Consider the following 11,099-nt stretch of genomic DNA (forward strand, 5'->3'; position numbering starts at 1 on the left):
ACGTGGCCGCACACGTGACGCCGCACGTGGCTGCACACGTGACTGCGGCCATGGCGGCGGCGGCGGTGCGGGGGCGCCGCTTCAAGTGGTCGCTGGACCTGGGGGCGGCCCCGGGGGGCCGGTGAGGGACGAGGGGACGCGAGGGGGACGCGGAGGGGTCTGGGTGCCGGCACCCCCACTCAGCCCTGCCCTGTGCCCGCAGGCCCCGCGGCGCCGCCGAGGGCCGCGGCCCGCTCGGGTTCGCCGACCGGCAGCTGGGGGAGGGCGGCGTCCACGAGAGCGACAAGATCCTCATGGAGAAGGTGGGACGGGGGGAGCCCTTGGGACCTCCTGCGGGGCGTCCCGGCTCCGGGGGCCCCCCCAATCCCGCCCTTCCCGGAGAGTGGCCCCTCTGTGTCCCCACTCCCCGGGGCCCTCACGGGGGGTGCTCCCTGTCCCATGGGAGTGGTCTCTGCCCGGGTCCCCCCCAGATTTCCCATGGAGGGTGGTCCCTACCCCAGCTCCCGCAATATCCCCGCTTCCCCGTGGGAGGGGGTCTCTCTGTGTCCCTCCACACTCCAGCCCTCCATGGGGGTGGTTCCCTTGGTGCCCCAAATCCCACGTCCCCGTGGGGGATGGTCCCTGCCCTGGGTCTCCCCACACCCAAGGGGGTTGGTCCCTGGTGTCCCCCCACTCCCCGAGGTAGTGTCACTGGGGGTACCCCAGCTCCCCCTCCTCCCTGTCGTTGCAGCGCTGCTGGGATGTGGCCCTGGCACCGCTGAAGCAGATCCCCATGAACCTGTTCATCATGTACATGGCTGGGAACACCATCTCCATCTTCCCGGCCATGATGGTCTGCATGATGGGCTGGCGCCCACTCCAGGCCCTCATGTCCCTGTCTGCCAGTGAGTACAGCCCCCATGGTGGGGGTGACGGGCCCTGGAAGGACACACAGATAGACACACAGACACCCATGGACACCATGGGGCTGTTGGGGGCACACAGACACTCCTGGCCCCTGGGAGTCCCCAAAGCCACCACACAGACATCCCTGGGGGTCCACACAGACACCATGGACCCCTGGGGCTTCACACTGACACCCACAGGTGTCCCCAGACCCCAGAGCCCCCCAGGTGTCCCCCACAGGTCTGTGTGCCCCTGGGTGTCCACACAGACACCCACAGTCTCTTGGATGTCCTCCCCAGCCCCCCAGGTGTCTCCCACAGCCCCCCCTGACCCCTGGGTGTCCCCATGGTCCCCTGAGTGTCCTCCACAGCCCCCTCACAGTCACCCCCATGTCAGTCCCACCTACCCCCCCAGCACTCCCCCAGCAGCTGCCCACCCCTCACAGCCCCCAGTAACCCCCCATGCCAGTTCAGCAGCCTGGGGGTCCCTGACAACCCCCCCCTGACCCCCTCTGTCCCCCCAGCCCTGAAGGCCCTGGAGAGCTCGAGCCGGCGGGCACTGCAGGGGCTTGTGTTCCTGGTGGGCAACGGGCTGGGGCTGGCACTGGCCCTCTACAAGTGCCAGGCCATGGGGCTGCTGCCCACCCGCCCCTCTGACTGGCTGGCCTTCGTCACCCCCCCGCAGGTGGGCACGGGGTCCCCTGGGGGTGGGGGGGCCTGGGGGTCCCCGTGGGAGAGCAGGGGTCCTGGGGATCCCCCAGGGAAAGGGGCCCTGGGCCCCCCAGGGATTCTGGGGTCCCCCCACTCACCCCCTTCCTCTCTCCCTTCTCTCGGCAGCGAATGGAGTTCACTGGTGGGGGCCTGATCCTGTGACCCCCCACGCCCACTCCCCAATAAAGGTGATGGCAGGATGTGATGTTGTTTTTGGGGGGAATTCAGAGGGTTTGAGGTGCCCAATGAGGCACTGGGATGGGGCAAAGCAAAAAGTGTTTGCAGGGCTGTAATGGCAGTGCTGGGGACCACACTGGGAGCACCATGAGTGCATTGGGGGAGCTCTAGAATCTGTGCTGGGAGTGCCCTGGGAACCTTGGGACTGTACTGAGAGTGCACTGGAACTGTACTTGGAGCCCCATGTCCCCATGTCTGGGGCCATACTGGGAACCCTGGAAGTGTACTTGAGGCCTTGTAGCCCATACTGGGATCATACTGGGAGAATGGCAGCCCGAGGGTGGCTCTGTACTGGGAACACTGGGGATCATATCACGATCTTGGTTTAAGTGTAGGTTGTGCTGGTGTTGTACTGGGAGTGCTGGGTCCACACTGGGAGTGTAGAGGCCATGCTGGGATCCTACCTGAAAAGCTGTGGTTCAGACTGGCATGTTACTGGCAGCACTGGTGCTATACTGGAAGCACTGGATCCATACAGCAATGGTGGTGGGGGAGCCAGGGCAGCACACTGCTGTTTTCTACCCCATTTCACCACATTACTCTGCCCCAATTTCCCTGGTTTTCTTCCAGGTTCTTACCCCTTTGTGCCCCATTTTCCCCCCTTTCCCTTGTTTTTTCATGCATTTTTCCCCATTTTTGCAATAATTTCTTCCACTATTGCTCCCAGTAGAGCCCAGACCTTCCAGTATGGCCCAGTGCCCTCTCCCGGGCTGCGACTATGATCCAGGACTCCATGGTAATTCTGTAGGGCCCAGAGTCCAATCCTAGTAAATCCCAGTCTCCCCTGTGACACCACAGCCGTGCTGGGGGGCCTGAGGTGGGGTGGGGGCTCCTTCCCCTATGGCCTCACCTCCCCACAGAGTCATTTGGGTTGAAAAGACCCCCAAGATTGAGTCCCCCCTCTGCCCGATGCCCACCTTGTCCCCCAGCCCAGAGCACTGAGTGCCACGGCCAGGCCTTCCTGGGACACCTCCAGGGCTGGGCACTCCAAACTTCCCTGGGCAGCCCCTGCCAAGGCCTGACCACCCTTTCCAGGGAGAAATTCCTCCTGATTGTCCAACCTGAGCCTCCCCTGGCACAGCTGCAGGCCGTTCCCTCTCCTCCTGTCCCTTGTTCCCTGGGAGCAGAGCCCGACCCCTCCCCCAGCTCCCCCCTCCTGGCAGGGAGTTGCAGAGAGTGAGAAGGTCCCCCCTGAGCCTCCTTTTCTCCAGGCTGAGCCCCCCCAGCTCCCTCAGCCCCTCCTGCTGCTCCAGACCCTTCCCCAGCTCCGTTCCCTTCCCTGGACACGCTCCAGCCCCTCAATGTCCTTCCTGTCTGAGGAGCCCAGACCTGGACATGGGACACGAGGGGCCTCAGCAGTGCCAGCACAGGGACGGGCACTGTCCTGGGGCTGTGACACCCCATGGCTGGGACAGTCCAGGGGCCACTGGCCTCTTGCACACCTGGGCTCATGTCCAGCCACTGCTCCGGTCTCTCTTGGAGCTTTCTGTGTCTTCCCAGGTGCAGAGGCTACCCGGCCCAGCCACATCTCACTCAGGACACCACACAGTAATGGCAGGACAAGGGGCTCCTTCCCCCTGTACATTCCCTGTTCCCTTAAGTTTTGGGAAGGTCCACACCCCTCCCCTTGGAGCTCCTTGTGTTGAGCATAGGAGTGGAGGAATCACAGAGCTGCTGGGGGGGACAATGTGACAGCCCCTGGGAATGACAGAGCCCACCATAGAAAGAGCCCCCCATCAGCAAACCCAATGGCCTGTAGGAGCAGAACACCCAAACTTGAGGTGAAAGTGGGAAGAATTAGTGAAGAGATGCCTGGCTAGTGCTGGGAGCACAGGAATTGTGATGGCAACATAATTTCAGAAAATGCCAAGGCACGGCAGCAGCTGCTCTGAGAGTGCCTGGAGATCCCATGTGGACAGGGTCACATGCTGGATGTGGGAACACCTTTGTTCTCCATCTTCTCCCTGGAGCCAGCCTGGAATAGGCTCACACCAAGTCCAGCAGAGTCTGATAGAGTCAGGACTGTCCCCAGCACCAGCATCTGGACCATGGGATAGAGGTCCCTGGGCCAGAGCAGACAGAAAATTCCACTACTAAGAGCCAAGAGAGGGAAAAGCCTCTTCCTCCTGGGTTCAGCAGCCATCAGGTCACCCCAGAATAGGCACCTACAGCATAACCTGAGCTCAAGAACACCCCTGATTTCATTCCCACTGGAATCCAGAGCCACTCACGGGTGGTTACTCCCCTGGGTGCAGTGGGCACTCAAGGCTCCAGGTGGGAAGTGACCAAGTGACTTGGTTACACTCCCAAATGGACACCCTGTTTCCAAGCCTGAACTGCCCTTCCAACACCCACTGGGGACAGGCACTCAGGACTGTGACCCGAGGGACAGACCCCCGAGGTTCTGGTGCCAGGGGGAGCTGCCACAGGCCAGGCTGCCCTTCCCCCTTGGATTGCTCTGCCCCACCTGGACACTCTTGCTCCTCCTCTGCCCTCCCTCCGCACAGGGTGGATCAAAGGAGGAGTGGGTGAACTCCAGGCGCAGCCAGGGATATAATCCCACAACCCCCCCCCCCCCCCCCCGCGGTATTTCAGTGCCTGATGGTTATTGTAAACCCAGCGTGACCAGGGCCCGTGACACAACTGCTCTCCCGTTTATTTGAAACAAAGTGCTCTGGGCTGGACTCGGCGGGGACTGGGTGTGACACAAGACGGGGTGCCGGGGGCACGCACAGCACAGCCGGTCCCGGAGCTGTGTCCCTGCCAGCACGGGACACGTCCCGCGGGATGGGGACGGGCTTTGCTCGCACTGCACGGGGAACGTTCGGCACGAAGCGCTGCTGGATCACAGCAGGGCCCCCTCTGCGCCCGGGATTCACCCGCAGGGACAACAGGCACCTTCCCCTCCTCGGACTGCGCGGCTGCGCGTGCTGGACGGGACATCCTGGGAATTCCGGGCTGTCCGTGTCCCTCCGGCACCGCCTCTGGCCCGGGGGGAGCAGCTGCGGGGCCGGGTCCGCGGGATCAGATACTGTCCAGCTTCTTCAGGATGAACGGCGCTGGGGAGGGAAACAGACGGGACACAGCCCGGATCAGGAGGAGGCGCGGGGACATCCCGGAGCCGGGACACCCCGGGGGCGCGGGGACATCCCGGTCCCATCTGGGTCACTCACTGATCCGCAGCAGCGCGACATAGATGAGGAAGTTGCGGACGGAGGAGAGCACGTCCCGGCGCATCTTCCGCCGCAGCTCCTCCGGGTCCATCTTGGGCCCGAGCCCCTCGATGCGGAACATCCCGATCCCAAATCCCGGCACGGCCACGCGCCGCGGCAACACGTGACCGGGTCGGCCGCGCGTGCGCACGGAGAGTGGTGACGCCGCTTCCGCCCGGCCCGCACCACGTGGAGCCGGGCGGGGGGGATCCGGACCCCGGGGGGATCTCGGAGCGCCCGGGGCTGGGAAACCTGGACTATGGAAACGTCTCCTTAGGAAAGGAGCTGCTTCGATGGTTGATCTTTGTAACCTTCAAGCCTGGGGAAAGGCTGGAGCAGGTGACAAAGGAACGTGTCCAGGTGGGTCTGGAGTGTCTCCAGACAGGGAGACTCCACACCCTCCCTGAGCAGCTGTTCCGGGCTCTGCCACCTCCATGGAAAGAAGTCCTGTCCCCTCGTGGTGAGGGGACTTGTTGTGTTTGAGTTTATGGCCATTGCTCCTCGTCCTGTCAGTGGGCACCACCAAAAAGAGTGTGGGACCATCCTCTGACAGCCCCTGGAGATATTGGTGTGGACTGGGGGGATCCCCTCTCAGCCTTCTCCTCTCCAGACTAACCAGGCCCAGCTCCCACCATCTTTGCTCACCGGGGTGATGCTCCAGACCCCTCATCATCAAATGGGCAAATGCTGACGTTAATTGTGCCCCTTTTTGGGAGTTGGAGCTGGTCCAGGCCAGCAGCTCTCCAGGGAACTGCACACACCAGCCCCCCTGCTGTCCACAGAAACGAGATTCATAACTTGCTGTGCAACAAGCCAACAATTACACATTCGAGAGACACTGGGTGTTTATTTCAGCACTGAGCAAGCCCTGGGTGCTCGGTGTGTTCTGTGCTCAGTCCTTCTCTTTTTGGGTCGGGGGGGGTTTGATGTTGTGGGTCACGATCTGCCCCTGCTGGAGTCACCTTGTACCCAGTGGGAGCTGATTCAGCCCAGTTGCTGAGTTGTCATTATTAGTTTCCTCCTCATCTTTGGGGTTCTGCCAGATGTCCATGTGGCCCATAAACTCTGCGTTCCCTGTGCCCACTGCCAGTGGAAATCCTTCCTCCCAAGCTGTGATACCCTCCCCCAGGGCTGAGATCATTGAGATGTGTCCAGCCCTGAACCCTTAACAAGGCAATTCCACCGACCAGGGATCCGTGTTTCCTACACCTGGACATCACTCAGAGCTCATGGGCTGCTCTCTGATCCATAGATTAAATGTCCTTTCTGGAGGCATGAAATTTACAAAGATCAAACGTTAAAAACCATCCTTTCTTAAGTGAATTTTTACTCTGCCATGGGCAGAGGCAATTACAGAGCAGCTGCTCCCATTGTGCTCGTGATTACAGGGCTAATTGAGCGCTCCTGGCTCGGGGCCCTCCCTGACTTGGAGCCGGGTGGCCAAGGAGAAGGGTTCCCAAACCTCCCACACCCGGCAGAGTCACAGAACGTTCAATCCCTGTCCCTGCTGCAAACAAAGGGAGCCTGTCCTGCTCTCAGAAGGTGTGGGGCTGCCCTCCTGAGAGCTTTCCAGCGAGTCCCAGGGGAAAACAAGCGCAGCTGCCCGAATCCCCTGCTGACATAAACTCCTGCCTCTGCCAGGTCCAGGAAACCTCATTAGTCACTCGAGGTTTCATTCTGCAGAGCGGCTCTCTCCGGCCTTGGCTGGCAGGAACAGATTGGCAGGTCCTAATTCCATCTTGGCAGAGAAACAAGGAGTTCCTTCCTACATCCCATGGCCACTGGTCCTCTCGGTCCTGCAGAAGCAGCAGCAAGGCTGTTTCCTCAGGCACTGCTCAGGGGGAGATGAAGGAACGTAAGCATGTCCAGCAAAGCCGAGTCAAACACGACCAAATGTTGAGAAGACACTGGAGCAGGGGGGAGACAACAGGTCGGGGAACAGCACAGGTGAGGGCTCTGCCGGGACACAGACTGGGAAGTTGTTGCCACAACAATTGGAGCCAGCCCGTTGTCCTTGTCCCTGTTTGAGATGAGAGGATGAGAAACATTTCCCATGGGAGATGTTACTATTGGAGAGGTGGGGACTTCAGGTGTGGAGTGATTGTTGAGGGACAGAAGGCTTTGACTTGGGGTTTTGACAATGTCCTGAGCTGTCCTTGGAATGTTTGTGTCAGTTTTCCAGAATTCCCTCAAACCTCCAAAGTGCAAAGCTTGGACAGTTCATAGCAGGTCTTTAGTTCCATTCAGTGCTATAATTACAGGAGCATTTTACTTTCCATTCCTTGGAGCTACAGGCAGATCATGAGCCACTGGCCAGGCACTTCCTCGAGGTGTCTCAGCAGAACTTGGCACAACATTGTGTGGGAAACACCTGTGTGTGGCAGGTAACAGCATGAAAAGCTGACAAAAAGTGCAGAGGTTGTCTAAAGGGACACCTGGATCTGCCAAGTGGTTAGGGAACAGTGGTGTGAGGAGAGGCCAAACTCCATGGGTAGCTGGAGAGAAGCAGTGGGACCTCCCGGGGCAAGGCCAGGAGTTCCTCTTGTCTGTAGCATATAATGCCCAGATAATACCAATGTAAAAGTGTCAGAAACACCAAACTGGACACAGACTGAGAAAAACACCAAGCACAAAACAATAGGAAAAAAGTAGTTCTAAGTCTGTTGTTCCTTTGAGAGGGATGGACATAGGAAGTGCAAAGACTAGGGGAAGGGTCTAGGGATGGGAGAAGGGATTGCCACGGTACACGAATGCTGTGGCCAGTGGTGGGGGAGGAAGCAGCCAAACAGCCCTGTGTGAGATCACTGCTGGAATATTAACCCACAGCTGTTTTGGCCGTGGGGTCACATCACCCCTGACAGGCCTCAGGTCACCCAGGTGAATGGGCTGAATTCCCCAGTATGGGGGAGGTGGGGGTGTATCTTCTGGGTGTGATGCCTTTGGCAGCTCCCTATCACCTGTCGTTGTTCAAAAGCAGTTTTAGCTTTTTCTGCCTGAGAAAAGATTGGCAAGGTGACAGAGAATAAGGACTTGCTTTGGTGTCCATACCAACCTCCAGGTTCGCTCCACATACTGGCCAGTTCACGTCCAAGGTGCATTTCAGGGACCAAGGGCAGGCACGGCCTGGCTGCCTCCTCACCCCAAGGGCAAAACCACCATGAAACTTTGGTTCTGTCTGCTTCTTGCCATTGCTATGGGTGGGTGGAATCTTTCTGGAAAACTGCAGGATTTGTGTGCAAACGAGCTCCACCGTTGCCGGGACGGAGCCTGCAGGTGCCAGAGGCAGGGCTGTGTGTGGGGTGGGAGTGCAGAGCAGGGGCTGGTGGGCAGAGCTGCCCTGGCACCTGAGCTGGGACATGCGGGTGGAAACTCAAATTCTGTCCCCACAGGTTCTCCCGCTCCATGAAGGTCTGGCACCAGGGTAAGACACAGCTGGTGCAGAGGGCAGGCAGGAAATAGCACTCAGAAATTACAGCTGCCCTAATCACCCTTTCTGAGACCTCAGGCATGTTTCTAAGGGAAAGGAACTCACCACAGTGGATTGATCCTCCTCAACAAAAACGTTCTGTGGAGTGGCCCTTCACACACTGCCCTGTGGCGTTTCTCCAGGGCTGCTTCCGCATTGTGGAGATGTCTCATCCACCAGCTGGGCAGACAGAATGCCTCCCCCTGGGAAAGGCAGCATCAGCCTGGCCTGGCCCCCTCTGCATCCACCGGTGAGGTCTGGAGGAGCACCAAGAATGTCCACTCCTGGAAGTGGATCAGGATGTTTCTAACGGATGCACAGCCAAGGCATTCTGGAGGCCCTGGGAAAGCCTCGCAGAAATGCTAGGGAGAGGCCAGGTAGGTATTGCTGGAGCCTTGGTGGCACGTGCCACACTGGCCTTCTCACCCCCTCCCAGGGGTCAGTACTGATCCCCCACTGATGGCAGCACTGGGCTCTGTGCACAGAGGCTGTCTCAGAGCCTGCCCGAGGAGCTCCAGCCTGTCCTCTTGCAGTTCCCATGGAGCCAGACGGGCTGTGCCGAGGTCGGGGCCCCTCACATGGCACCAGGAGGGGGTTCCTGGGTGGCTGGTGCCTCCTGGCTCCCCGGCAGTGCCTGGGCAGTGCTGTCGCTCCCGGGCACAGCACAGGCCCTGAGTCACTCTCTGCTGAGCTCTGGTGCCCGGGGCTGTGGCTGCCCAGCCCTGGCGGCTGTAGGCTCAGCTTCCCCAAAGCCTTGTGTGGTGCAGAGCAGAGAGGGGCTGACTGATCCTCTAAGTTTAGTTTTTCTGCTGTGAAACGTGAAGGGGTTTCATCCTGTATGAGATCTTTCCATATCTCTTCAAAGATTTTCTGGGTCCTTAATCCCAGCCATCCCAGAGCTGTTATCTGGATCACAGGACATGGAGGTAGGTGGGTTCACAGGGTCAGCTCACGACTGGGACAAGCTCCCAGAGGTTTCATCCTCCACAATCACAGCTTGGCATGCAAACAGCCACAAGCTGCGAGCTTCCAAGTAGCTCCGAAATGTTTCCCGGGACAGGAGGCTTTCACAAGTCATCTGTGACATGATCCAAATGTGAGCAATGACAAATGCTGTTCAGAGACAAAATGTCCCATAGCTTCCTGGAGAATTGTTTCCCAGGCTTCTGGAACTGAGAATAATCAAAGATAAGAAAACTACTTGCTTGGTTCCCCCTCACATGGGTCCAAATCTCACGTTTGGTAGGTCAGCGTGGAGCTCTGATGTGTCTTGTTACTGGCTACCACTCTTCATCCGCAGGAAGGAGAACTAGAGCTTTATTTCTTTTTTAATTAAGCTTCTGCTTCCTGTGTGGATTGCTTTGAAAACGTCATCCAGGGGCAACGGGGGAAGGGAGATGCGACACAAGTTGCCCAGGGAAGACGCATGAGTCAGCAACTGATGCAAACTCTTTTTCTGGGCACTGTTTAATGTTATATTAATTTCAGACATCAGGCCCCAACCTCATTATTTTGTCAGTGTCAGTGACCACAGGGTAGTGCTGAACAGTGCCAGACAAGCGTGGCTCCTAGATCAGAAGGGAAGAAAAATAACCCTATTTTCTATGGGTGAGCTGTTCTGGGGAGAGGAATAGTCCTGGAAAAGGGTCACAGAGAGCAGCCCAGGCAGTGGAGAACCTGCAGTGCAGAAATGTTGCGAGGGACTGGAGGGGCGAAGCTGGGGAGGCACAAACCAGAGCGGATCGATGCCTTTCCGTGGGCGAGTCCGCGTGTCCTGCCCAGCCCTGTGCTAAAAGCAGCGCTGCGGCGGCCGAGGAGCAGGTCAGACACCAGGCAGGGCACCTTCACAGCAAGGGCAGGGGCCGGAGGAGGAGGGGGAGCTGACGCGGAGGATGTGGGTTCCCGTGTCCCCAGTGCCGGTCACTCAGTGCTGGGCAGGATCCCGCCGTCGGTGTCCTTGGCACCACCGAGCCCCCTGTGCTGTCTTTCGTGGTGGACGCGGCTCTGCACCCCCGGGGGGACACAGAATGGGAAACTCAAATAACACCTGCCCTGCCCGCTCCCACCCTCCTGTCCCAGGCGCACTGCCCCGGCCCCAGGGGAGCTCAGGGGAACAAAGTCGATTGGGAGCACAAACTAGGGACTCAGAAGTAGTTATATCCCTTCCAGGGCTGTCCCAGGAGAGACTCAGCCCAGCAATCCAGGTGTGAAACCTGTCGAAAAGGGGTCAACACTTGCTCACCCTTGGGACCATCAACGCGGGACACACTGCGGGGCGCGGGGAAAGAGCATTTCGGGATTGCACAAGGGTTGTTGCAGGACGCCTGGGGGAGGAACTGAATGCGGGGAAATGTGGGCATCGATGGGGTTTAGGGAGAGCAAACGTGGGGAGAGCGAGAGGGGAGGCAGTGGAAGGGCCGGGGCACAGGGTCAGCATTCCTGTTGGGATGCTCGTCCGGCAGTGCCCGGCGCTGAGTCAGGGCCGTCTGTCCTGCCCCTCCTCCAGCCCCACTTCCAGCGCTGTCTCGAGGGGGAGTCTGTCTGTTCAGCGAGGTCCGTGGGGCAGCACCCGGACCGACCCCCGGTGCT

General features: G+C 59.3%; 2 protein-coding genes across 2 annotated transcripts; one reads left to right on the forward strand and one right to left on the reverse strand.

The window, feature by feature from the left end:
- Positions 1-15: 15 nt before the first annotated feature.
- On the forward strand, positions 16-1,795 carry EMC4 (ER membrane protein complex subunit 4). The gene is made up of 5 exons (XM_064642005.1): positions 16-121; positions 203-302; positions 731-884; positions 1,409-1,569; positions 1,722-1,795. The coding sequence occupies exons 1-5, from the start codon at positions 51-53 to the stop codon at positions 1,755-1,757; spliced, it is 522 nt and encodes a 173-aa protein (XP_064498075.1). The 5' UTR covers positions 16-50; the 3' UTR covers positions 1,758-1,795.
- Positions 1,796-4,467: 2,672 nt separating this feature from the next.
- Positions 4,468-5,190, reverse strand: TOMM5 (translocase of outer mitochondrial membrane 5). Its single transcript, XM_064642007.1, has 2 exons — positions 5,006-5,190; positions 4,468-4,891 (listed from the first exon to the last, which is right to left on the reverse strand). The coding sequence occupies exons 1-2, from the start codon at positions 5,124-5,126 to the stop codon at positions 4,857-4,859; spliced, it is 156 nt and encodes a 51-aa protein (XP_064498077.1). The 5' UTR covers positions 5,127-5,190; the 3' UTR covers positions 4,468-4,856.
- Between the last annotated feature and the right edge of the window lie 5,909 nt (positions 5,191-11,099).

Source organism: Pseudopipra pipra, chromosome Z (assembly GCF_036250125.1).
Source record: "Pseudopipra pipra isolate bDixPip1 chromosome Z, bDixPip1.hap1, whole genome shotgun sequence".
Classification (NCBI taxonomy): Eukaryota; Metazoa; Chordata; class Aves; order Passeriformes; family Pipridae; genus Pseudopipra; species Pseudopipra pipra.